This window comes from Castanea sativa, chromosome 6 (assembly GCF_040712315.1).
Source record: "Castanea sativa cultivar Marrone di Chiusa Pesio chromosome 6, ASM4071231v1".
Lineage (NCBI taxonomy): Eukaryota > Viridiplantae > Streptophyta > Magnoliopsida > Fagales > Fagaceae > Castanea > Castanea sativa.
Window position 1 is genome coordinate 61,540,223 of NC_134018.1, and position 25,328 is coordinate 61,565,550.

Consider the following 25,328-nt stretch of genomic DNA (forward strand, 5'->3'; position numbering starts at 1 on the left):
TAACATGATCCTTAATAATACAATTCCTTCATTCCCTTCTATTTATTTTATGCTTAATTAGTTCTTTCATTCTAATATAAAATTGCACTTTACTCGATCATGAAGATTTGAATTAAAAATTGGATAAAGTTTAGTTATAAACTTAATTTGTTGTAGCCAATAACTACAACTCTACTTAATATTTTTTTATTAAATGTGAATTTTGATAAATTTACCATTAGATTATATTTCTTTTTATATTCTCCATGTTTGCAAAATTTTCAAAAGATCAAATATCAATATCTATGTTATCAAACAAATATTTAAATTTCAAGTTTTTATACTTTAAAATTATGCATATAAAATAAGTTTATGGATCGAATAGTAAATACTATCTGATTTGCACGAAATTTGACATGCATATTTTTTTTTAAAGGAATTTGACATGCATATTAAAAACATAAGAAATATACAATCTAACAATTAAAATTTCAAAATATATAGTTGGTTTACTTTTTTAGTGAGAGTTATTTGTAGCCAAACTTTGTCTTTAAAAATTTAGGCTCTTTCTCAAAGTTAAATAATCACATACAACAACTCTGGCCGAATTTCCGTATAATGTTTATGAAAGAGGTAAAGTATCTCGATTATGTGGTCATTTTCAAAAATAGTTTCCATTTTCCATGCCTGCATTAACTTGTGGCAACACTAGCGCGGTGCGAGCCCTCAAAGTAGTGCTGTAGTAATTCATCGTAATTAATTTTTGGGTATTAGCTATTTAAGTCACCCCCCACCAAAAATTGAAACCGATAGGTTTCTACAGTTGTAATTATAAAAATAAAAAATAAAAGAGAAAGATAGGTTTGTACAGTTGTACGGGCGTAGAACTACTAGAACAATCTGACTGCCATTTTTGAACAATTATGAATTTATGACACTGTAACACGCATGCTCTAAATCGGAATACGCCAAAATATGAAGATGAAACAAAGTCAAGACACTAGAATAAATAATCCTGCAACAATATTTATGATACAGCTCACCCACATGTGAGATATATATAACAAAAATCAATGACCATATATATATATATATATATATATATATATATATATATATATATATATTTTTTTTTTTTTTTTTGAGAGAGAGAAATTAATGACCATATAGTTAACAAAAGGAAATATATATGCATGGTTCCCTAGCCAAAAACTTCACATGAAAAAAAGAAACTATATAATTAAAACCCACTAAAATAAAATAAAATAAAGGAAATTAATGAGGTTTCTTTTAATAGTTTTCAAGTACAATCCCTTCATTCCCTGCTAGCATCATGTACTTTTCCCTTCTTGTGAGAGTGGTGCACTCAAATCCTAAAGCATCAGCCAGTGTTCTTTGAATATAATTTGCCACTTCAAAGCTAGATTTCCCACCAGCACATGTGAGCTCCCTTGGAAGCTTTGGTAGAACTTCAAGATGATAGCTAGGTCTTGGATTCATCAAAAAGAAAATTGGGTCCAAGCATTTGAGTCCACTAGCTGTAGTCCCATAAAACATGCTCACTTGTGCGTTTATGGCCACAGGGACAATGTCATCAGCTAATTCAGCAAACAAAGAGCTAAACCTTAACAAGTATGGCTCTCTACAAGTTGTTCCTTCAGGGCACACCACCAAATCACCTTCACTTAGCAATCTTTGCATGGTATCTCCATCTTGTTTTCTGTCTCTTGTCAATCTTACTGTTTTCAAAGGGGCTATGAATTCTGACATTTTGCTAAGGCTATATGTCACTGCAGTCAAAGGCTTGCCTAAAGATGTGCTTAGGAAAACTGGGTCCAAGAGAGTTCTATGTGTGCAAACATATAGAACTCCTTTTTGGTGATTTGATTTTGAAGGATTGCAACCTTTGAACTGAATATTTACACCACTCCAACTGGCTAATAAGAAAGCCAACTTGTATGGAAGGTAGATGCCAATCAAGAGTCTAAAGATGGCTATTATAATTCCAAATGGAAGCCACATGAACATTGTGAGAGTTGCTAAGGGGGTAGGTAAGAAAGCTAGCCTACCATCATGAAATATCAGAGGCTTTGGATACTTTTCCCTTGGCATCACTGAGCTTGTACTGCTCTTGCTTTCTTCCTTATTCACCACATAAGCTTCCTGTTACAGTACAAGCAGAGATGGAGCTAGAAATTAGTCATTGGGGATGAATAAAAAGATTGATGATTTAAGTATATTTTTTTCTTATAGTATATTATAGTCATAATATGTATAGTAGTATAAATAAGTATTACTATAAACACAACTAAAGAGATAAATTATGTATTTTATAATCTAATGTGTACTACTTAAAATATACTTATTAAACTTTCACAAACTTGAGTTAAGACATGACAAAAGGATTCACTTACCTTTAATCAACCATCATTTTTATGAAGAGGAAGCAAATAAAAAATGATTTTTATGTTTAATTTTTAAGATAATTTTTAGAATAATTATGTATTCATTATAATTTATAATTGATTTAAATAACGGGTATATACAACTCATCACTAGTAGAATTGCGACTATTCAAATGAATATAAAAAATCTTCAACTTTCCAATAAACGTAATATAATTTTAAAAAATAAGTTTATATATTGATAAAATTATAATTTCAATTGGCATTTAGTGGCTATAAGAATATATACATATATATATATATATATATACATATATATATTTAATCATTTTTTAATAAAAAATTGGACTACTCATATATAATCAGTATCTATTTAGGTTTTTTTTTTTCAAAAAAACAAATTGGGTCACCGTGGCCCCCTGGCCTTAAAGTGGCTCTGTCATTGAGTACAGGAGCCCAGCTGCCCAAACACATGTCAATGGCCGAATACCAGTATATACCATAGATTTTTTTTTTTTTTTTGAGAAATTTAAAAAAAAAAGTACAATCTAGTATACAACAATAGATTTGCTATTCTGACATGAATAGAAATGAATCTCTCTCTCTCTCTCTCTCTCTCTCTCTATATATATATATATATATAATTTGCTATTCTAACAAGAATAGAAATGAATCTTATGCAAAAATTATATATATATATATATATATATATATCAAGAATGGAAAAAAGGTCCAAATTATTCTTATTTTTATGATTTTTAAAACCTAAACTTTTCTATTATTATAAATCTGTATACTTACACAATAACTAAAAGAAACAAGATAAAATGATAGAAATAAGTTCTTCCAAACTACTAAAAATGTCTTAACATGCAATAATATTAAAAAAATATCTTCAGAAGTTAATTTCAATACCAAAGAATATAACATGCTAGCATGTAATACTCAAGTAGTAATTGAAAAAGAAATAGAAATGCATTTGCTAAGGACATATAAGGTACATACTTCAATATTCTCTACACCTTAATGAATTCTTTTTTTTTTTCTTCTTTGGCACTAATAATTTAAGGAATTTAAGATATAATAGGTTTAGAATACCTTGCAAAGGGAGATGAAGAGAGGGTCATGGAGGCTTAAACTACCAAGACCAACATCAGGCTTTGTGTCTCCAAAGAACTCTTTAAGGGCTCTGTGCTTTACAACCAAACCAGATTCAGAAAGCAAGCCTGTGTAGTAGTGCCCATAAGTGTGTAACTCAGACCCTATAACATTAGCAACGCCCAAATATTCTTTAAGAAATCCTTCAACCATCACTCTAGGAACACTTGTGAAGACAGCCTTTGATCCTGTTGAAGCCAAAACCTCATAAGCATGAAGGTTGAGGTTCTCAAGATAAAACTTAGGCAAAACAGCCCTTGAAACATTTTCCATATCCTTCAACTTAAGCCCACAAAAGGATATGAATATCATGACCCTTAATTTGAGCTCATAGTCCAAAACCCACAAGATTGGGCATGACAAAAGCAACAGAAATGCCCTCACAATACTACCACCTTCAAAAGCAACCAACATGAAATAAGGGAAGAAGGATTGAGACCTTAGGAGGGCTCCTTGAATATCACACACCAAAGTGTCAGAACCCCTACCCTCTAAAAAGCATTTGCTCACACTAGGAAACAAAGAAGGTTGTTGTGATGATTTAAGAGGTGGGTTATTGTTGCTGCTTAAAAGGAAACCACAGTTTCTCATTTTCCTTGCAGCTCTATAACATGTTTTAGCTAAAACCTGGTACAAAACCCAGTCAGCAAGTTTGTGTAACACCACTGGAAACACCATGATTTTCTCTTTTCTTTTCTTTTTCTTCTCTCTGACAATAATGTATATAAGAAGGAAGGACTAAGAGTTAATAGGGAAAGAGATAAGAGACAGCAAATTAAAGAAGGGCTTGGAGAATAGGAAGAGTGCAGAGAGTTATTTATAGGAGCCAATAAAGGATGTGGGAGAAATTGACCAGGGCATTCGGTTAACCACACCGCATGCATTAATTGTACCCCTTACGTGTGTATACAATTTTCCTCTACATAAATTCATAAACAGTATCTTTATGCAAAAAATGCCCTGCCACCTTCAGATAGATTTTTTTTTTCTTCCTTGTTTACTGACAAATAGTAAGAGTAGGTTGAATTGTTGGTGACCGCCTTATGTTCTAAGGTTTATATTTGAAAATCGGTGACCGTCTTATGTTTATAACTTTATATTAGTAATTCCTAAGAAGGTTCAAAAGTTTTCTTTGTTCGGTGCAAAAAAAAAAAAAATTGCTATCTCTCTCTCTCTCTGCACTAATAATTATCCTATTGGAATGTGTGTGCATGTTCACCCTTTGAATTTTTCTCAATAGCATAAGATTAATAAAAACATAAACTAGGGGAGATTCAATATGTTTCTCAACCGTTTTAGTGAAAAGGACCAATCCTGAATTAGATCACCCATACCATCTGATTGATTGACTTTTTTTTTTTTAATCTATTTCAGATATATATTGCCACTGTTTATGTCAAACTCTATCAGTAAATCACTAAATTGCAACTACTTTTGGTCATTGACCGTTGTTTTTATATTTTTTAATACTAAAAATTTGACTTTGCTCCTTGTGTTTTCCCAAGACTGATCATTATAAATTTATAACAGTTCAAATTCTTCATTCATTACAACCGCACTAGTATATGAAATGATCACAGCTGTTGATCTTGATTGATCAGAATTAAAAAATAAGCAATAAAATCACATTATTCAAACTTAGATATACATATCATGGTGTCATCCCCAGAGAAATACTTTTTCATGCATGTTATGCCTGGAAGGTTGTTGAGTTTTCAACAGTTTTCACCAAAAAATTTAAAGACTCTTCTTTGCCATTTTCCTAGATGTTGCTCAGGCTAACTAGGGTTAACATGGCAGCCAGGTAGGTAAAGCGAAAGTGAAACAAATAGTTTGTTTCTTTTTTATTTTTTATTTTAAAAAAAAAATTGATACCATTAAAAGCCAGATTTGAATATGCATGATTTTTGTCAAAAATCTATGAAAGTTGAATGCAATTCATTCAAATTTTGTGGGTAGGCAAATTGGGATCATGCAATTCTCCTTATTGTTCTGTTAAATCATAATCATTTAATTTGGATGTTTGATTATCATGCATATTGTTTGCATGGAACATGAGAAAGATTCATGAATCCAAACCAACCCAGACTTCGTTTTTCGCTTATTTTTTCTTCTTTCATTTTTTTTCCCAAGACAAGGAAATTAGAAAAGAAATGACAACTGGTGTGAAAAGGCATTGATTTAGATGGCACATCACCTTTCAATGGAACATGTGTTTCTGCAGTAACAAGTTGCAAAGTGGACCACGTAATTCAGGCCCAATGATAAGAAATTAAAAAGTAAACCATGCAACATAGAGAAGTTGTGAAGGTGAGTCACGTACAAAACAAGTTGACAGCTTATTTTAGAGAAACGAAAAAATTCACACTACATACATCCATACATAACTCTGTTAAAAAAAAAAATTGAAATTATTAATTTTAGTTCCTGATGACAACTTAGACTAAGACATCAATTTAGCTCAACTGATAAAATCTTTAATAATTGAATAAAAACTTTGAGGGATGCAATGAGTTGAAACTATATATATAAATATATATATATATATATATATATTTATTTATTTATTTATATATATGAGATGGGTTCAAGTTACACATGGTGTAACTCCACCAGAGTTACACCTTTTATACACCGTAAATTTCTAAGAGATCTAATGGTTAGAAAATCATTATAATCAATGTCATCTTTAAAATTAATTGATTTTCATATTAGCTAACCTAATTAATTTAATAGAATATTATATTATTTTCTTTTCTACTTTCTTTCTCTCTCCTAATTAATTCATCCCTAACCTTGCACAAATTCCTATTCTCAACCTTCTTAAGTTGCAGATTTTATTTTTCTTGCACAAGATAGCCTCCTCTTTTCGTCATTCTTTGTTATTGTTAACTAAGATATATTAGATGCTTCTAAGAAAATCCTAGTGGTGGACATGTATTTGTGCATGCACGTGTTTTCTATTTCTTTACCTTGAGAAAATTCTTCATATGAATGCCACAATTCTCTCTCTCTAAAATAATCTCTCTCTCTCTCTCTCTCTCTCTCTCTCTCTCTCCTTATCAATGTTTGTCATCTTGGCAAGTTGCGGAAAATTTGGTAAAAATAGTATTCAATTGCTAAGCAACTAGCTGTTACTGCATACATCACCGGCCCCAAACAAAAACTTTAATGCTGAAGCTAGAGAAGTTTGGCCCATCTAGAGAATTCGCAGTCAAAATGGTCGATCTAGTTCAACAAAGGAGGCAGGCAGAATTATCATTCCATGATGTTGGACTTGGACAAAAACGTGTTGCATCTATCTTAAAATAACAAAGAACATTAAAGTGGTGGGTCAGTGCAAGATTCTTAAAAGCATCTAATACATCTTAGTTAACAATGACAAAGAATGATGAAAAGAGGAGGCTGCCTTTCTTGTGCAAGAAAAATAAAATCTGCAACTTACGAAGGTTGAGAATAAGCAGTTATGCAAGGTTAGAGATGAATTAATTAGGAGACAGAAAGAAAGTAGAAAAGAAAATAATATAATATTTTATTAAATTAATTAGGTTAGCTAATATGGAAAGCAATTAATTTTAAAGATGACATTGATTATAATGATTTTCTAACCATTAGATTTTTTAGAAATCTACGGTATATAAAAGGTATAACTCTTATAAAGTTACACCAGGTGTAACTTTATATATATATATATATATATAAACAATACAAGGCTTGAAAGCTAGTCCTGGTTCTAGTTACAAGCTTTGTGTATCAGTGAGATATCTTGATCTAAGGAAGTCCTAGAGAGAGTTCTAAGGGAAATACTAGAAAAGATTCTAAGTTTAACAATAAGGGACAACCCCCCTTATATAAGTGAATAAAGCAATGAATAGTGAATAGTGAATAGTGACTTTTTACTATTTATATTAGGAACCCGTGAGGGGCATCAGGAGCGCAATATTCGGAAGGAATCAAGTCGGCTTTTGAGACCGAAAGTAGTTTGGCATGTTGTGCCCAAAATATCAGCAATTATGAAAGTAGCAGGTAAATAGCTTTAACTTTGGGGAAAGGCCCTTATCTTGGAAAGTCAACAATAGAGGAAAGCTGTAGTAGTGTTGGAACGTATTGGTGGTGCCAATATGGTTTGTCATATGGACATTAATAAGAATGTAGTCAACAAGGAATCATTATTATCAGGAAGGCACCTTCGACAAATAGCAACTAGTGAATATTGTAGCATCATCTGGCTAGACCAAATAGAAAGTCTTGTTCTGGGATCACTATGCTTCTAGGTAGAAGCTGCATCAGACGGGTAACCAGCATAAGGGTCCCATGGAGAGGGATCCCATGGGAGATCATCATTGCATTCATGTTCATGATAAGTTGAATATTGGTTATAGAAACCACAATACATTAATGGTTCGTAAACAGGATCTCTTGTGAGAAATATTCTTGGGTCATCATGTTCTGCCCATTGTAAATGTCGGACCGCAGAAGCATAAGCTTTACTAAGAAAAACAGAGATTCTATCTGTACAACCAAAGAAATGGTAGTCTTTCCATAATTCTTCAAAGACATCTAGAATTCGATTATTGAAATAACTTCTCCAATATTCAGCAAGAGCATAGTGATGCTTATGTAAAACATAAGCATTTCCTTCATACCACTGACCTTGATGAGTATATCCATTAATGAGAACAAGATGCTTGGAAGGTTGAATATTCATCCAATTATTCTTTTCCCATTTGGGCAAAGTACTCCAACATCGAATGGAAATATAGGGGCTTTCAACATGTGTAACAACTTTTCGAATAATATCAGGAAATTGGTTAATCTGATCATGACTTGTTAATTTGATGAGTCTGATAAAACCAAATTCAAACATTTGAGAAAGTCAGAAGGGATCATTACAGAACCATCTTCATAATTAATCAAAAGACCAAGGAAAGGATGAGTTTTTTCATGTACTCTAAGACTGCTCCCAAAGTATTTCCCCCATTTCTTATTCATGTAGCCTTTATTGGGGTCATCCGGTTCAACAATGGTAGGAGCAATAGAAACAAGGGTTTTGAAATATTCAAGCCAAAGATCAAGATCTTTGGTCATAGCCTTGCTTTCGAAAATACAAGATTGTGCTTCTGGAGGCAAGTTGGCAACAGCACTTTTAAGCAAAGATTGGTTTTTTAGACTCAATCTAGCAAAATCAATACCCATTATAGTCTTTCTATCCATTGAATGGATTTCCTCTTTGCCAAAGAGTTGACTAATCAGGTTTGATTCATCATGATGGTTTTGAGGGTTAACAAGGCAATTAAAAAGTTGGTCGGAAAAGGCTCCATTTTTAGTAGTAGGGTCAACAATTTGAGTCGTAAGGTTAACAAGGTGAATTTCAAGTGCTCGCATGGTTTTGTCGAATAGTTTATGGTGGTTTGAAGAATGGGAAGCTTGAAGGTTATCAAGAATGAATTTAATAGAATCTGGTAATTCTCGATAGACTCTATTCTGGTATTGCAATTCTTTGTTCAATACTTCTTGTAAGGTTAATATGATATCACCACTGGAATATGTCACCTTTGCCAGGACAAATTCCTGAAGGGATGTTGCATTACTGGATTTTACTCCAGAAGATGCGCCTTCATGCATTACAAAAGGATGTTTTGCTGGGAACCTTTCGTCTTGAGGAAAGTTCTGTGCATGTGCTTTCCCCTTGTCCCTCTTCTCTACCGAATAAGTCATAATATTCCACTTAGAAGTGGTAGTATTAAATCTTACTTTCTCCTGCCAAGTAAGGGAGAAGATGTTAAGCCAGTTGGCTATAGTTAATATAATGATAGAATGTTTTTTGGAAAAATGAGAGTAAATATTATGAACAAAATTCTTTTGAAAAATATGTTTCAAAAGCCAGAGTATAATAGTAATATATCTTAGTTGTGCAGGACAATAAGTTTTAGGATGACAATGATCATATTTGGGAATATTGGGGGTAGGAGGAAGACTTGTTCCTGACAAGTTTGAACCATGCTAAGGACTTGGTCAAAAGCCTAGTGCAAATGATCCTTTTTTGAATTGTAGTATCCGTAGGACATTCTTTGGTGAAGATATTCCTTTTACTAAAGTTCTTGTCATTATGTAAGCCAACATCAATATTGTTGGGGTGACTATCATTCATCAAGACTTTGTGACAATTAGCAATTATTGTTGGCAACAAATTATCAGAGAGTTGTCCATCAGTTCTCTTAGAGTTATCTTTTTGTTTAATGGGATTAAGATGTTTAAGAGCATTATCAATATGAGTTTCACAATTTGAGCAAAAATCAAATTTTACTTTTTGTCCAAAAGGGTCGGTAGTAATTCCATCATCTTCAGTGAGAAAATGGTACAAAGAGTTAATAAAAGGCAAACCAAGAATTACTTTATCAGTCATGTTTTCAATAAGGACAGAGGGAATTTTAAAGCAAACATTATTATGGCAATCATGAGCATTGTTCAATTCATTTTTGACTTTCATTTTTGTTCCATTGGCAGAAACTAATCTTTCAGTGGATTTTTCAAAATATTTAAAAGGAATCAATCCTTCTTAAATACAATTAACATCAGCACCAGAATCAATCATAGCAACAACATCAAAAGCATAATCATGAGCAACAACAATTTTGACCTTAGTGTACCATTTAGGCAGCATATGTTTAACAAGAGACAATTGATTATCAATCAAATTAATCAAGACACGATCATAAACATTACCAGAAGGAGAAGCTTGTTGATCTGATTCATCTTCGTCTTTTTGCTCATCATCATCATCAGATTGGTGTTTATTCATGTTTTTATCAATCTTTAGACTTAACAATTCTTGTTTAAGATGATCATTATCATGTTTAATAGTTTTAACATCATTTTTTAACTGAATTATTTCTTGTTTAACAGTTTTTATTTCATGTTGAAGATCATTAACAGTTATTTCTTTTGATTTATTTTTATTAAATCTTTTCAAAGTTTCTTCAAAACTTATCGTAGAATTAATTCTTTTAACCTTATCTTCTTTTGTTAAGTTTTTCAAAAACTTGTCAAGATAATCTTTCTGTAAATTAGGGTCTTCAATTTTACTTATCATTGTTAAAAGTAGATTATCATTCTCTTTACTTTTGGTTAACATTTTAACAGATTTAATCACGTTACAACAAGAATCTCTACAACCAAGTTTAATATTATGAGATTTAGAAACATCACTACAAGAGTGATAATCAGAATCAGATGAGGAGGAGAAATTCTCTTCAAAGGAATCAGTTGAAGCAGTAGATTCAAGAATCTGAAATAGTTCATTTTGATCATTATTATTAATGTTTAGCATGTTCAACTTATTTTTCAATTTACCAGGTTTTTGGTTACAGTCTTTACTGAAATGGCCAAATTTTGCCACAGTTAAAGCATTTACCGTTACCTGATCTTTGTTTATCATGTTTTCGAAAAGCAGATTTGTTTTTAGCATAAAAATCATTGAGTTTAACAAAGTAGGTTCTGTATCTTTTATGCTTTTTATGGGAATAACTTTTGTAAACCTTATCATGTTTACTTTTTCCTTTTTGCCTAGAAGGGGCAATAGGATGTAAACCATATTGTTCACAGAAATTACCCAATTCATATTTAGCTTTATTTTTATCTTTTAACTATTGTTTTAACCATTTTTCATCATTGCACATATTAATTCCAAGTTTTTTAATAGTGCTGAAAATATCACCATAAGTTAAATTATCAAAATCAATAGAATCATTTTTACCAATTAATTCATTTTTTACCTTATGAGTAAAGATAGGAGGTAGACCGTCAATAACCCTCTCTTTCCAATAAGGCTTCGTAGAGTCTTTTCTGAGCATGACTCTGGAAATAAACACATCTTGGTACCATCTGTAATCAGACATAGTAGGATATTTCAAATTATTCAAATAATCAGAAATTTGAGACGAAATATTAGATGGAGTACCAACAAAATGTTTAAGAATGGTGTAAACCAAAGTATTGACACCATCAGGAACACCATGATTAATATTTTCATAAAAAATGGCATACCATCAGTATCTCTTTTAATAGTATGTTTAATAGATTCTCTGGATTCTTCTGTCAGATGTGAATCCCACCATCCCCGAAGAGAACCAGTGAAACCAAATGCAAACAAATCAACAATATCAGGATGATCAAGATTGTCATGATTGTTTATGTATGCAATACCAACCATAGACATATGAGCCATTTTGTTAATAATTTCTTGTTCAGACAAACCATCAATATTCAATTCATATAGTTTATCGGCAGAAACAGAGAATTGAGATTGAGAAGATCTTTCTTCAAAATGCAAATCAGGAGAAGTAAGTTTAGAATACCAATTTTTTGTAAAAGACATGGGATTGGATTTTCCAACAAATCTTTTAATTTCAGGTAAGCTGAAACCATCATCAAAAGCATTTTTTAAAGAATCAGAAGATAATGAGTCAGAATTTTATCTTCATCAATTATGAATGCTCAGAAAAGACTTTACGAAGCCTTATTGGAAAGAGAGGTTTATTGACGGTCTACCTACTATCTTTGCTCATAAGGTAAAAAATGAATTAATTGGTAAAAATGATTCTATTGATTTTGATAATTTAACTTATGGTGATATTTTCAGCACTATTAAAAAACTTGGAATTAATATGTGCAATGATGAAAAATGGTTAAAACAACAGTTAAAAGATAAAAAGAAATCTAAATATGAAATGGGTAATTTCTGTGAACAATATGGTTTACCTCCTATTGCCCCTTCCAGGCAAAAAGGAAAAAGTAAACATGATAAGGTTTACAAAAGTCATTCCCATAAAAAGCATAAAAGATACAGAACCCACTTTGTTAAACCCAATGATTTTTATGCTAAAAACAAATCTGCTTTTCGAAAACATGATAAACAAAGATCAGGTAACGGTAAATGCTTTAACTGTGGCAAAATTTGGCCATTTCAGTAAAGACTGTAACCAAAAACCTAGTAAATTGAAAAATAAGTTGAACATGCTAAACATTAATAATAATGATCAAAATGAACTATTTCAGATTCTTGAATCTACTGCTTCAACTGATTCCTTTGAAGAGGATTTCTCCTCCTCATCTGATTCTGATTATCACTCTTGTAGTGATGTTTCTAAATCTCATAATATTAAACTTGGTTGTAGAGATTCTTGTTGTAACGTGATTAACTCGGTTAAAATGTTAACCAAAAGTAAAGAGAATGATGATCTACTTTTAACAATGATAAGTAAAATTGAAGACCCTAATTTACAGAAAGATTATCTTGACAAGTTTTTGAAAAACTTAACAAAAGAAGATAAGGTTAAAAGAATTAATTCTACGATAAGTTTTGAAGAAACTTTGAAAAGATTTAATAAAAATAAATCAAAAGAAATAACTGTTAATGATCTTCAACATGAAATAAAAACTGTTAAACAAGAAATAATTCAGTTAAAAAATGATGTTAAAACTATTAAACATGATAATGATCATCTTAAACAAGAATTGTTAAGTCTAAAGATTGATAAAAACATGGATAAACACCAATCTGATGATGATGATGAGCAAAAAGACGGAGATGAATCCGATCAACAAGCTTCTCCTTCTAGTAATGTTTATGATCGTGTCTTGATTAATTTGATTGATAATCAATTGTCTCTTGTTAAACATATGCTGCCTAAATGGTACACTAAGGTCAAAATTGTTGTTGCTCATGATTATGCTTTTGATGTTGTTGCTATGATTGATTCTGGTGCTGATGTTAATTGTATTCAAGAAGGATTGATTCCTTTTAAATATTTTGAAAAATCCACTGAAAGATTAGATTCTGCCAATGGAACAAAAATGAAAGTCAAAAATGAATTGAACAATGCTCATGATTGCCATAATAATGTTTGCTTTAAAATTCCCTCTGTCCTTGTTGAAAACATGACTGATAAAGTAATTCTTGGTTTGCCTTTTCTTAACTCTTTGTACCATTTTCTCACTGAAGATGATGGAATTACTACCGACCCTTTTGGACAAAAAGTAAAATTTGATTTTTGCTCAAACTGTGAAACTCATATTGATAATGCTCTTAAACATCTTAATCCCATTAAACAAAAAGATAACTCTAAGAGAACTGATGGACAACTCTCTGATAATTTGTTGCCAACAATAATTGCTAATTGTCACAAAGTCTTGATGAATGATAGTCACCCCAACAATATTGATGTTGACTTACATAATGACAAGAACTTTAGTAAAAGGAATATCTTCACCAAAGAATGTCCTACGGATACTACAATTCAAAAAAGGATCATTTGCACTAGGCTTTTGACCAAGTCCTTAGCATGGTTCAAACTTGTCAGGAACAAGTCTTCCTCCTACCCCAATATTCCCAAATATGATCATTGTCATCCTAAAACTTATTGTCCTGCACAACTAAGATATATTACTATTATACTCTGGCTTTTGAAACATATTTTTCAAAAGAATTTTGTTCATAATATTTACTCTCATTTTTCCAAAAAACATTCTATCATTATATTAACTATAGCCAACTGGCTTAACATCTTCTCCCTTACTTGGCAGGAGAAAGTAAGATTTAATACTACCACTTCTAAGTGGAATATTAAGACTTCTTCGGCAGAAAAGAGGGACAAGGAGAAAGCACCTGCACAGGACTTTCCTCAAGACGAAAGGTTCCCAGCAAAACATCCTTTTGTAATGCATGAAGGCGCATCTTCTGGAGTAAAATCCAGTAATGCAACATTCCTTCAGGAATTTGTCCCGGCAGAGGTGACATATTCCAGTGGTGATATCATATTAACCTTACAAGAAGTATTGAACAAAGAATTGCAATACCAGAATAGAGTCTATAGTGAATTACCAAATTCTATTAAATTCATTCTTGACAACCTTCAAGCTTCCCATTCTTCAAACCACCATAAACTATTCGACAAAACCATGCGAGCACTTGAAATTCACCTTGTTAACCTTACTACTCAAATTGTTGACCCTACTACTAAAAATGGAGCATTTTCCGACCAACTTTTTAATTGCCTTGTTAACCCTCAAAACCATCATGATGAATCAAACCTGATTAGTCAACTCTTTGGCAATGAGGAAATCCATTCAATGGATAGAAAGACTATAATGGGTACTGATTTTGCTAGATTGAGTCTAAAAAACCAATCTTTGTTTAAAAGTGTTGTTGCCAACTTGCCTCCAGAAGCACAATCTTGTATTTTTGAAAGCAAGGCTATGACCAAAGATCTTGATCTTTGGCTTAAATATTTCAAAACCCTTGTTTCTATTGCTCCTACCATTGTTGAACCGGATGGCCCCAATAAAGGCTACATGAAAAAGAAATGGGGGAAATACTTTGGGAGCAGTCTCAGAGTACTTGAAAAAACTCATCCTTTCCCTGATCTTTTGATTAATTATGTAGATGGTTCTAATAATGATCCATTCTGGCTTTCTCAAATGTTTGAATTTGGTTTTATCAGACTCATCAAATTAACGAGTCATGATTAGATTAACCAATTTCCTGATATTATTCGAAAAGCTGTTACACATGTTGAAAGCCCCTATGTTTCCATCCGATGTTGGAGTACTTTGTCCAAATGGGAAAAGAATAATTAGATGAATGTTCAACCTTCCAAGCATCATGTTCTCATTAATGGATATACTCACCAAGGTCAGTGGTATGAAGGAAATGCTTATGTTTTACATAAGCATCCCTATGCTCTTGCTGAATGTTGAAGAAGTTATTTCAATAATCGAATTCTAGATGTCTTTGAAGAATTATGGAATGACTACCATTTCTTTGGTTGTACAGATAGAATCTCTGTTTTCCTTAATAAACCTTATGCTTCTGTGGTCCGACATTTACAATGGGTAGAACATGATGACCCAAGAATATTTCTCACAAGAGATCCTGTTTACGAACCATTAATGTATTGTGGTTTCTGTAACCAATATTCAACTTATCATGAACATGAATGCAATGATAATCCCCATGGGATCCCTCTCCATGGGACCCTTATGCTAGTTACCCGTCTAATGCAGCTTCTACCTAGAAGCATAGTGATCCCAGAACAAGACTTTCTTATTGGTCTAGCCAGATGATGCTACACTATTCACTAGTTACTATTTGCCGAAGGTGCCTTCCTGATAATAATGATTCCTTGTTGACTACATTCTTATTAATGTCCATATGACAAACCATTTTGGCACCACCAATACGTTCCAACACTACTGCAGCTTCCTTTATTGTTGACTTTCCAAGATAAGGGTCTTTCCCCAAAGTTAAAGCTATTTACCTGCTACTTTTATAATTGTTGATATTTTGGGCACAACATGCCAAATTACTTTCGGTCTCAAAAGCCAACTTGATTCCTTCCAGATATTGCGCTCTTGATGCCCCTCACGGGTTTCTGATATGAATAGTAAAAAGTCACTATTCACTTTTCACTATTCATTGCTTTATTCACTTATATAAGGGGGTTGTCCCTTATTGTTAAACTCAGAATCTTTTCTAGGATTTCCCTTAGAACTCTCTCTAGGACTTCCTTAGATCAAGATATCTCACTAATACACAAAGCTTGTAACTAGAACCAGGACTAGCTTTCAAGCCTTGTACTGTTTATCCCACTGATCGCTGTTGATCATTGTAATCTTGTTGCTACTACTACTATTGTAAGTGTTTTGATGTACATTCAATAAACACTTCTGTTTCCAATACTTTGAATTATTTTGATATACAATTGCTTGGCTGATTCTACCGCCTTACTTTCAATTGTCATTTACTTTGAATTATTCTATATATCTGTTTTCAATACTTTGAATTACTTTGATATACAATTAAAAGAATGGCTTTGATACCATAAAGGGGGAAGGACGTCAGCGCAGAAGGCGGAAGCACAACAGATAACAGATAGATAAAATAATCAAAGAATAATTCAAAGTAAATGATAATTACCCATTTTGTAATTATATTTTGTAAACCTTATCAAAGTAATAATTCAAAGTATAGAATAATTCAAAGTAATTCAAAGTATTGAAAACAAATATATAGAATAATTCAAAGTAAATGATAATTGAAAGTAAGGCGGTAGAACCAGCCAAGCAGTTGTATATCAAAATAATTCAAAGTATTGAAAACAAATTGTTTATTGAATGTACATCAAAACACTCACAATAGTAGTAGTAGCAACAAGATTACAGTGATCAACAGGGATCAGTGGGATAAACAATACAAGGCTTGAAAGCTAGTCCTGGTTCTAGTTACAAGCTTTATGTATCAGTGAGATATCTTGATCTAAGGAAGTCCTAAAGAGAGTTCTAAGGGAAATCCTAGAAAATATTATGAGTTTAACAATAAGGGACAACCCCCCTTATATAAGTGAATAAAGCAGTGAATTGTAAAAAGTGAATAGTGACATTTTACTATTCATATCAGGACCCGTGAGGGGTATCAGGAGCATAATATCCGGAAGGAATCAAGTCGGCTTTTTGAGACCGAAAGTAGTTTGGCTGGAAGTGCCAAAAAGTGGTCAACAAATGAATCATGGTAGCAGCAGTAAATACTTTTTCTCTTGAGTGAATATTGTAACATCAGTGGCCTTTATGCAGGCCAGACACATATGGGAATTAACAGGCTCCTAGGTCAAGAGTATTTTCATCGTATTCTTCATCATGCCCAAACCAATCTTTTGGATAAGGTTGGGGGTAAGGGTAATAAGGGCTTTTGGCAACAAATCCTTCTTCTTCGGAATTAATGTTCTCAGCTTCCTTCTCTTCTTCAATCTTTTTCTTGAGAAGGGCATATAAATCATCTTTACTTAAATTATCAATATCCAAGGCCTGTGAAGTAAAGGGAGCTTTGGAAGTAGATTGGGCACTAGATATTAGATGCTTAGGAGGTGGTCTTCGGTAAACATTATCCATTATTTGTGAAACGTAACCAAACTTGTCCCACCATTTAACATATCAATGTCTAGTAAGGATATCACCCTCTTTCTCATATTGCCACTTTAGAATCCAGGGGACTCTGAAACGTTTAACAAAGTGGAGAAGGGCCGAAAATTTGGCATTATGAGCATTTACTTTAAAGCTTTGTTTCCAAAAATTGAAACAGTCAACAAGAGGTTTGGGGAAAATATCAATATCAGAACCAAATTGATTCCACCAACGGATGAACCAAAGAGGCAAATCAGCATTGTTGTCAAACTCTTTATCAAAGTTAATAAACCATGAATGAGTCATTGTTTCATTCTGGTGAAGCATGAACCTGAACCAAGAGTCAATATAATCATGGTATGAATATGGAACAGGGTTCTTAGGGAGTTTTTTAGTAGAGGTAGGGGAATGTCCTCAACTAGCTTCAGTAGCAATATTTTTTAGGTAAACACTGTGGTAAATAATTTTGGTTTTATCATCTAAGTCAAAAATGGTTTTAATAACGGTAGCATCTTCTTGGTGTAAAATGTCAGAATAAAATTCTAACTTTTTACCACCATGCTCGGGAACTCAGTGACATAAAGGAGGGAAATAGTTTTTTGCAATCTGAAGAGGATTCTTGATTGCTGCTCGGTTTGGTTCAACAAAAAATAGGTTTTGGGAATATTGTTTTTTAACATATTGGGAAGCATTGGGTTTCCTTGGGTAAATAGTTTGAACAGGCTGGTTAACAGGGTCAAAGCATAAGGGTCATAGGCAGAAACAAAAACAGAGGAATAATTAGGCTTAGGAATTGATTCTAAGGTGGTAAAATGGTTAGCAATCATTTGCGCGTGATAAATTTGATGGATATGGGAAGGACATCAGTATCCTAATTGTTAAACTCAGAATCTTTTCTAGGATTTCCCTTAGAACTCTCTCTAGGACTTCCGTAGATCAAGATATCTCACTGATACGCAAAGCTTGTAACTAGAACCAGGACTAGCTTTCAAGCCTTGTACTGTTTATCCCACTAAGATCACTGTAATCTTGTTACTACTACTACTACTGTAAGTATTTTGATGTACATTCAATAAACACTTCTGTTTTCAATACTTTGAATTATTTTGATATACAACTGCTTGGCTGGTTCTACCGCCTTACTTTCAATTATCAATTACTTTGAATTATTCTATATATCTGTTTTCAATACTTTGAATTACTTTGATATACAACTGCTTGGCTAGTTCTACCGTCTTTCTCTCAATTATCATTTACTTTGAATTATTCTTTGATTATTCTATCTGTTATCTGTTGTACTTCCGCCTTCTGCGCTGACGTCCTTCCCCCTTTATGATATCAGAGCCATTCTTTCCTTGGCCGATAGTGTTGTTGTGTCTTTCATATTCTGTCCATATCTGCCTGACCTTGTGATACTTCGTTGTTGTGTTGATCTTGCCGTCGTTGGCGCCACCGCCGTCGTAAAAAGTCCCGGATCTGAACAGTAAGGCCCGTGAAGCCAGGAGTGCATGAGGGCGTGAAAGGAATAGGGTTGATGAACGGTATGTATTACGAAATGTAACGGTTGTGAGAAAAACATGATAATTGAGTATTATAACTAAGATAGATATTGATAGGATGTGGAGATTCGACTCCTCTGTTAGCTCTAGGACTGGTTGTCCTCCTGATATTGTGAACGAAGAAAACCTCACTGTTGGAGAAAGTGAGTACCCAGATTTTAGAAAATGGAATATCCCTAAGATTTCTACTAAAACTGTTTACTGAAAAAAGTATTTTCTCTGAATATAGAGCTAGAACTGTTGAACAAACCTTTTCTATTTCTAAAAATCATGAAAAATGTTGTTTATTTTCCAAGAAAAATATTAATGAGTTTTTGTCCAAGAAAAATCTTAAATATCTACACATTGGTTTGGTTCATGTTGCTGTTAAACCTTTAACAAGAAAAGGAATTGATGCTTCTGTGCTTATGTGTTTACGTGATGCTAGATTTAAGAAATTTAATGATAGCATTCTTGGCATGATTACTGCTTCTTTGTATGATGGTCCTATTTACTTTGATTGTTATCCTGATCTTGCTCTTGCTTTAGATGATCCTAATATTATTAAAGCTTTAACTTTGAATATATTGACATCTGGTTATGATATGGATGATGGTAGTAGACCTTTTACTCTTATTTACCGAATTTTTTATAGATTGCTTGATTCCCAGCTAACTCCTCGGTCTAGAGGACGTGATCCTGTTGGAAAAACTATGGTGATTCAATGTTCCACCCCTGATGCTAAGATCCAAGTCCCTAAAATGAGTCAATGCCAAGATATTACTCTTCCCAGAGAATGGACTTTGGAACAAGTTGCACCACCTGTTAAACCTATTTTTGATAAACTTGATCTTACTAAAATTGCTCAATATACTGATGGAACTGTTAAAATATTTTTTGATGATACCAAATGTTTTCCTACTAACAAACCCTTAAGAATCAATGAAGGAAGAAAGTCCTTTGCTGAATCTGAAAGTTTTGTTAAAAGAAACTTTGATGTTGATGAATTTTTAAAAAAGAATTTTGAACCTAGAGATTTGAAGCTAAAAGGAGTTGCTAGCAATAATTCCCAAGTTAGCAATACTTATTATTCAACTAAACCTAAATTTCCTTCAAAAAATGATCAAGAAGAAGAAGAAGATGTAAAATCTGATGCTCCTTCTGGATCTGATTTTCCACCTATTGAAACTCCTCCTATTTACTACAATCATTTGCGTGTGATAAATTTGATGGATATGGATTTTGAAATCCCTGCTTTTCAAATTGATATGGTTGCTTTAAGTAATGAATTCTTTTCTAAAGCAAACCATGATAAAAGGAAGTATTACCAAAGTACTTTTGCTCAGTCTGAAAAAGACAGAATCAAAAGGAAATGGAGAGAAAAAATGAATTTGTTAAAACAACATATTTTGTTTTTTGATTATCTTGAGAATTATTATGTTTCAAGAGATGAGGTTCATACCAATTACTTGAACGTAATAAGAAAATCTGCTTTTGTTAAACCTGATAAAACCATTGTTAAATCCAGTCATCCACCCCTTGAAACTGTTTTGATTACTTGCAAAAATGATAAAGAAAGCACTGATGTGAAAGCCTCCCCTTTCAAAATTGCTAATGATAAAACTCCTGTTTTTGCCATTATTGAACAAAACAATTTTGCTAATGAATCTTTGCATATTATTGGTCAACAGCTTGACCGTATTGAAGAAAAAATTGTTGAAAAAACTGCTGTTTCAAAACCTGAGAAACCTTTGATTGATTTACCCAGTCAAAGAAAAAATATTGACTTTAAAACTTCTCAGAGTAAGACTTTTGATTTAGTTACCTCTCAAGGATCAACTATTGAAAAAATTGAAAAAATGCTTGCTGATTTAAAAGTTAAAACCGAGCAAACTTCTACTTCTAGAAGCGCTGCTTGTGCTATTTCAAGAAATGAGAAAGAAATTGTTTCTGATGAAGACACAAATTCTGACTCATTATCTTCTGATTCTTTAAAAAATGCTTTTGATGATGGTTTAAGCTTACTTGAAATTAAAAGATTTGTTGGAAAACTCAATCCCACGTCTTTTACAAAAAATTGGTATTCTAAACCTACTCCTCCTGATTTGCAGTTTGAAGAAAGATCTTCTCAAACTCAATTCTCTGTTTCTGCCAATAAACTTTATGAATGGAATATTGATGGTTTGTCTAAACAAGAAATTATTAACAAAATGGCTCATATGTCTATGGTTGGTATTGCATACATAAACAATCATGACAATCTTGATCATCCTGATATTGTTGATTTGCTTGCATCTGGTTTCATTGGTTCTCTTCGAGGATGGTGGGATTCACATCTCATAGAAGAATCCAGAGAATCTATTAAACATGCTGTTAAAAGAGATACTGATGGTATGCCCATTTTTGATGAAAATATTAATCGTGGTGTTCCTGATGGTGTCAATACTTTGGTTTACACCATTTTTAAACATTTTGTTGGTACTCCATCTAATATTTTGTCTCGAATTTCTGATTATTTGAATAATTTGAGATGTCCTACTATGTCTGATTACAGATAGTACCAAGATGTGTTTATTTCTAGAGTCATGCTCAGAAAAGACTCTACGAAGCCTTATTGGAAAGAGAGGTTTATTGACGGTCTACCTCCTATCTTTGCTCATAAGGTAAAAAATGAATTAATTGGTAAAAATGATTCTATTGATTTTGATAATTTAACTTATGGTGATATTTTCAGCACTATTAAAAAACTTGGAATTAATAAGTGCAATGATGAAAAATGGTTAAAACAACAGTTAAAAGATAAAAAGAAAGCTAAATATGAAATGGGTAATTTCTGTGAACAATATGGTTTACCTCCTATTGCCCCTTCCAGGCAAAAAGGAAAAGTAAACATGATAAGGTTTACAAAAGTTATTCCCATAAAAAGCATAAAAGATACAGAACCCACTTTGTTAAACCCAATGATTTTTATACGAAAAACAAATCTGCTTTTCAAAAACATGTTAAACAAAGATCAGGTAAAGGTAAATGCTTTAACTGTGGCAAATTTAGTCATTTCAGTAAAGACTGTAACCAAAAGCCTGGTAAATTGAAAAATGCGTTGAACATGTTAAACATTAATAATAATGATCAAAATGAACTATTTCAGATTCTTGAATCTGTTGCTTCAACTGATTCCTTTGAAGAGGATTTCTCCTCCTCATCTGATTCTGATTATCACTCTTGTAGTGATGTTTCTAAATTTCCTAATATTAAACTTGGTTGTAGAGATTCTTGTTGTAACATGATTAAATCTGTTAAAATGTTAACCAAAACTAAAGAGAATGATGATCTACTTTTAACAATGATAAGTAAAATTGAAGACCCTAATTTACAAAAAGATTATCTTGACAAGTTTTTGAAAAACTTAACAAAAGAAGATAAGGTTAAAAGAGTTAATTCTACGATAAGTTTTGAAGAAACTTTGAATAGATTTAATAAAAATAAATCAAAAGAAATAACTGTTAATGATCTTCAACATGAAATAAAAACTGTTAAACAAGAAATAATTCAGTTAAAAAATTATGTTAAAACTATTAAACATGACAATGATCATCTTAAACAAGAATTGTTAATTCTAAAGATTGATAAAAACATGGATAAACACCAATCTGATGATGATGAGCAAAAAGATGGAGATGAATCCGATCAACAAGCTTCTCCTTCTGGTAATGTTTCTGATCGTGTCTTGATTAATTTGTTTGATAATCAATTGTCTCTTGTTAAACATATGCTGCCTAAATGGTACACTAAGGTCAAAATTGTTGTTGCTCATGATTATGCTTTTGATGTTGTTGCTATGATTGATTCCGGTGCTGATGTTAATTGTATTCAAGAAGGACTAATTCCTTCTAAATATTTTGAAAAATCTACTGAAAGATTAGTTTCTGCTAATGGAACTAAAATGAAAATCAAGTATGAATTGAACAATGCTCATGTTTGCCATGATAATGTTTGCTTTAAAATTCCCTCTGTGCTTGTGGAAAACATGACTGATAAAGTGATTCTTGGTTTGCCTTTTATTAACTCTTTATACCCTTTTCTTACTGAAGATGATGGAATTACTACTGATCCTTTTGGACAAAAAGTAAAATTCAAATTTTGTTCAAAACATGAAACTCGTGATGCTTTTAATCTGATCCATGCTAAAGTCAAACACCTTAACTTCCTTCAACAAGAAGTTAGGTACAAGAAAATTGTTGAACAACTTTCTGATAAATTACTTCAATCCAAAATTGTTAATTTTTAGAAAATATTAATGAGTGATATTTGTTCTGAAATTCCTAATGCTTTTTGGCACAGAAAGAAACATATTGTTAACCTACCTTATGCTAAAGATTTTAGTGAAAAGAATATTCATACTAAAGCTCGTCCTATTCAAATGAATGCTGAAACTGTTGAATTTTGTAAAAACGAGGTCAATGATCTACTCAAGAAAAAGCTTATTAGGAACAACAAGTCTCCATGGTCTTGTGCTGCTTTCTATGTCCAGAAAAATGCTGAGCTTGAGAGAGGTACCCCTCGCCTTGTGATTAACTACAAACCTTTGAACAAAGTCTTAGAGTGGATCAGGTACCCTATCCCCAATAAAAATGATCTTGTTCATAGGCTGAGTGATGCTGTAATATTCTCCAAATTTGATATAAAATCTGGATTTTGGCAAGTTCAGATTAGTGAGAAGGATAGGTATAAAACTGCTTTTACCACACCTTTTGGTCACTATGAGTGGAATGTTATGCCTTTTGGTCTAAAAAATGCTCCTAGTGTATTCCAAAACATTATGAATGATATCTTCAATTCTTTCAGCCATTTCACTATTGTTTACATTGATGATGTTTTGATCTTCTCCAAATCTATTAATGAACACTGGGAACATTTGTACTCGTTTCTAGACACTATCAAAAGAAATGGTCTTGTTGTCTCTGCTAAGAAAATCAAACTATTTCAAACCAAAGTCAGATTTCTCGGTTATGACATCTTCGAAGGACAGATTCGTCCTATTGATAGAGCCATTCAATTTGCTGATAAATTTCCTGATGAAATTATTGATAAAACTCAACTTCAAAGAGTCCTTGGTTCCTTAAATTATGTTGCTGATTTTTACAAAAATCTGAGGAAACAATGTAAACCACTTTTTGATCGGCTACAAAGTAATCCTCCTCCTTGGACTGATATTCATACTTCTCTTGTTAAACAGATCAAATCCCATGTTAAAACTTTGCCTTGTCTTGGCATCCCAACTGTTAATGCCTTCAAAATTATTGAAACTGACGCCTCTGACATTGGTTACGTGGGTATTCTGAAACAAAAAGTTTCACCTAATTCTTCTGAACAAATTGTTCGCTTCTACTCTGGGGTCTGGAATACTGCACAATGAAATTATAGTACTATAAAAAAAGAAATTTTATCTATAGTCCTATGCATTTCAAAATTTCAAAGTGATTTATTAAATCAGAAGTTTTTGTTAAGAATTGATTGCAAAAGTGCCAAATATGTTATTGAAAAAGATGTTGAAAATATTGCTTCAAAACATATTTTTGCCAGATGGCAAGCTATTTTAAGTGTTTTTTATTTTAATATTGAATATATTAAAGGTTCTCAAAACTCTATTCCTGATTTTCTTACCCGTGAATTCCTGCAGTGCCATGATGGCAAGTAGAGGATCCAAGGATAAAGGTCCTGCGGCCACACCCAACCAAATTGTTAAAAATGAACCTGTCTCCCCAGGAGACATTGCTAACCGTTTTACCACCTTAGGATCAATTCCTAAGCCTAATTATTCCTCTGTTTTGGTTTCTGCCTATGACCCTTATGCTTTGACCCCTATTAACCAACCTGTTCAAACTATTTACCCAAGGAAACCCAATGCTTCCCAATATGTTAAAAAACAATATTCCCAAAACCTATTTTTTGTTGAACCAAACCGAGCAGCAATCAAGAATCCTCTTCAGATTGCAAAAAGCTATTTCCCTCCTTTATGTCACTGAGTTCCCGAGCATGGTGGTAAAAAGTTAGAATTTTATTCTGACATTTTACGCCAAGAAGATGCTACCGTTATTAAAACCATTTTTGACTTAGATGAAAAAACCAAAATTATTTACCACAGTGTTTACCTAAAAAATATTGCTACTGAAGCCAGTTGGGGACATTCCCCTTACCTCTACTAAAAGACTCCCTAAACACTCTGTTCCATATTCATACCATGATTATATTGACGCTTGGTTCAGGTTCATGCTTCACCAGAATGAAACAA

General features: G+C 32.5%; 1 protein-coding gene across 1 annotated transcript; it reads right to left on the reverse strand.

Annotated features, from left to right (window-relative positions):
• Positions 1-1,149: 1,149 nt before the first annotated feature.
• Positions 1,150-4,332, reverse strand: LOC142638749 (glycerol-3-phosphate acyltransferase 1). Its single transcript, XM_075812817.1, has 2 exons — positions 3,483-4,332; positions 1,150-2,142 (listed from the first exon to the last, which is right to left on the reverse strand). The coding sequence occupies exons 1-2, from the start codon at positions 4,218-4,220 to the stop codon at positions 1,270-1,272; spliced, it is 1,611 nt and encodes a 536-aa protein (XP_075668932.1). The 5' UTR covers positions 4,221-4,332; the 3' UTR covers positions 1,150-1,269.
• Between the last annotated feature and the right edge of the window lie 20,996 nt (positions 4,333-25,328).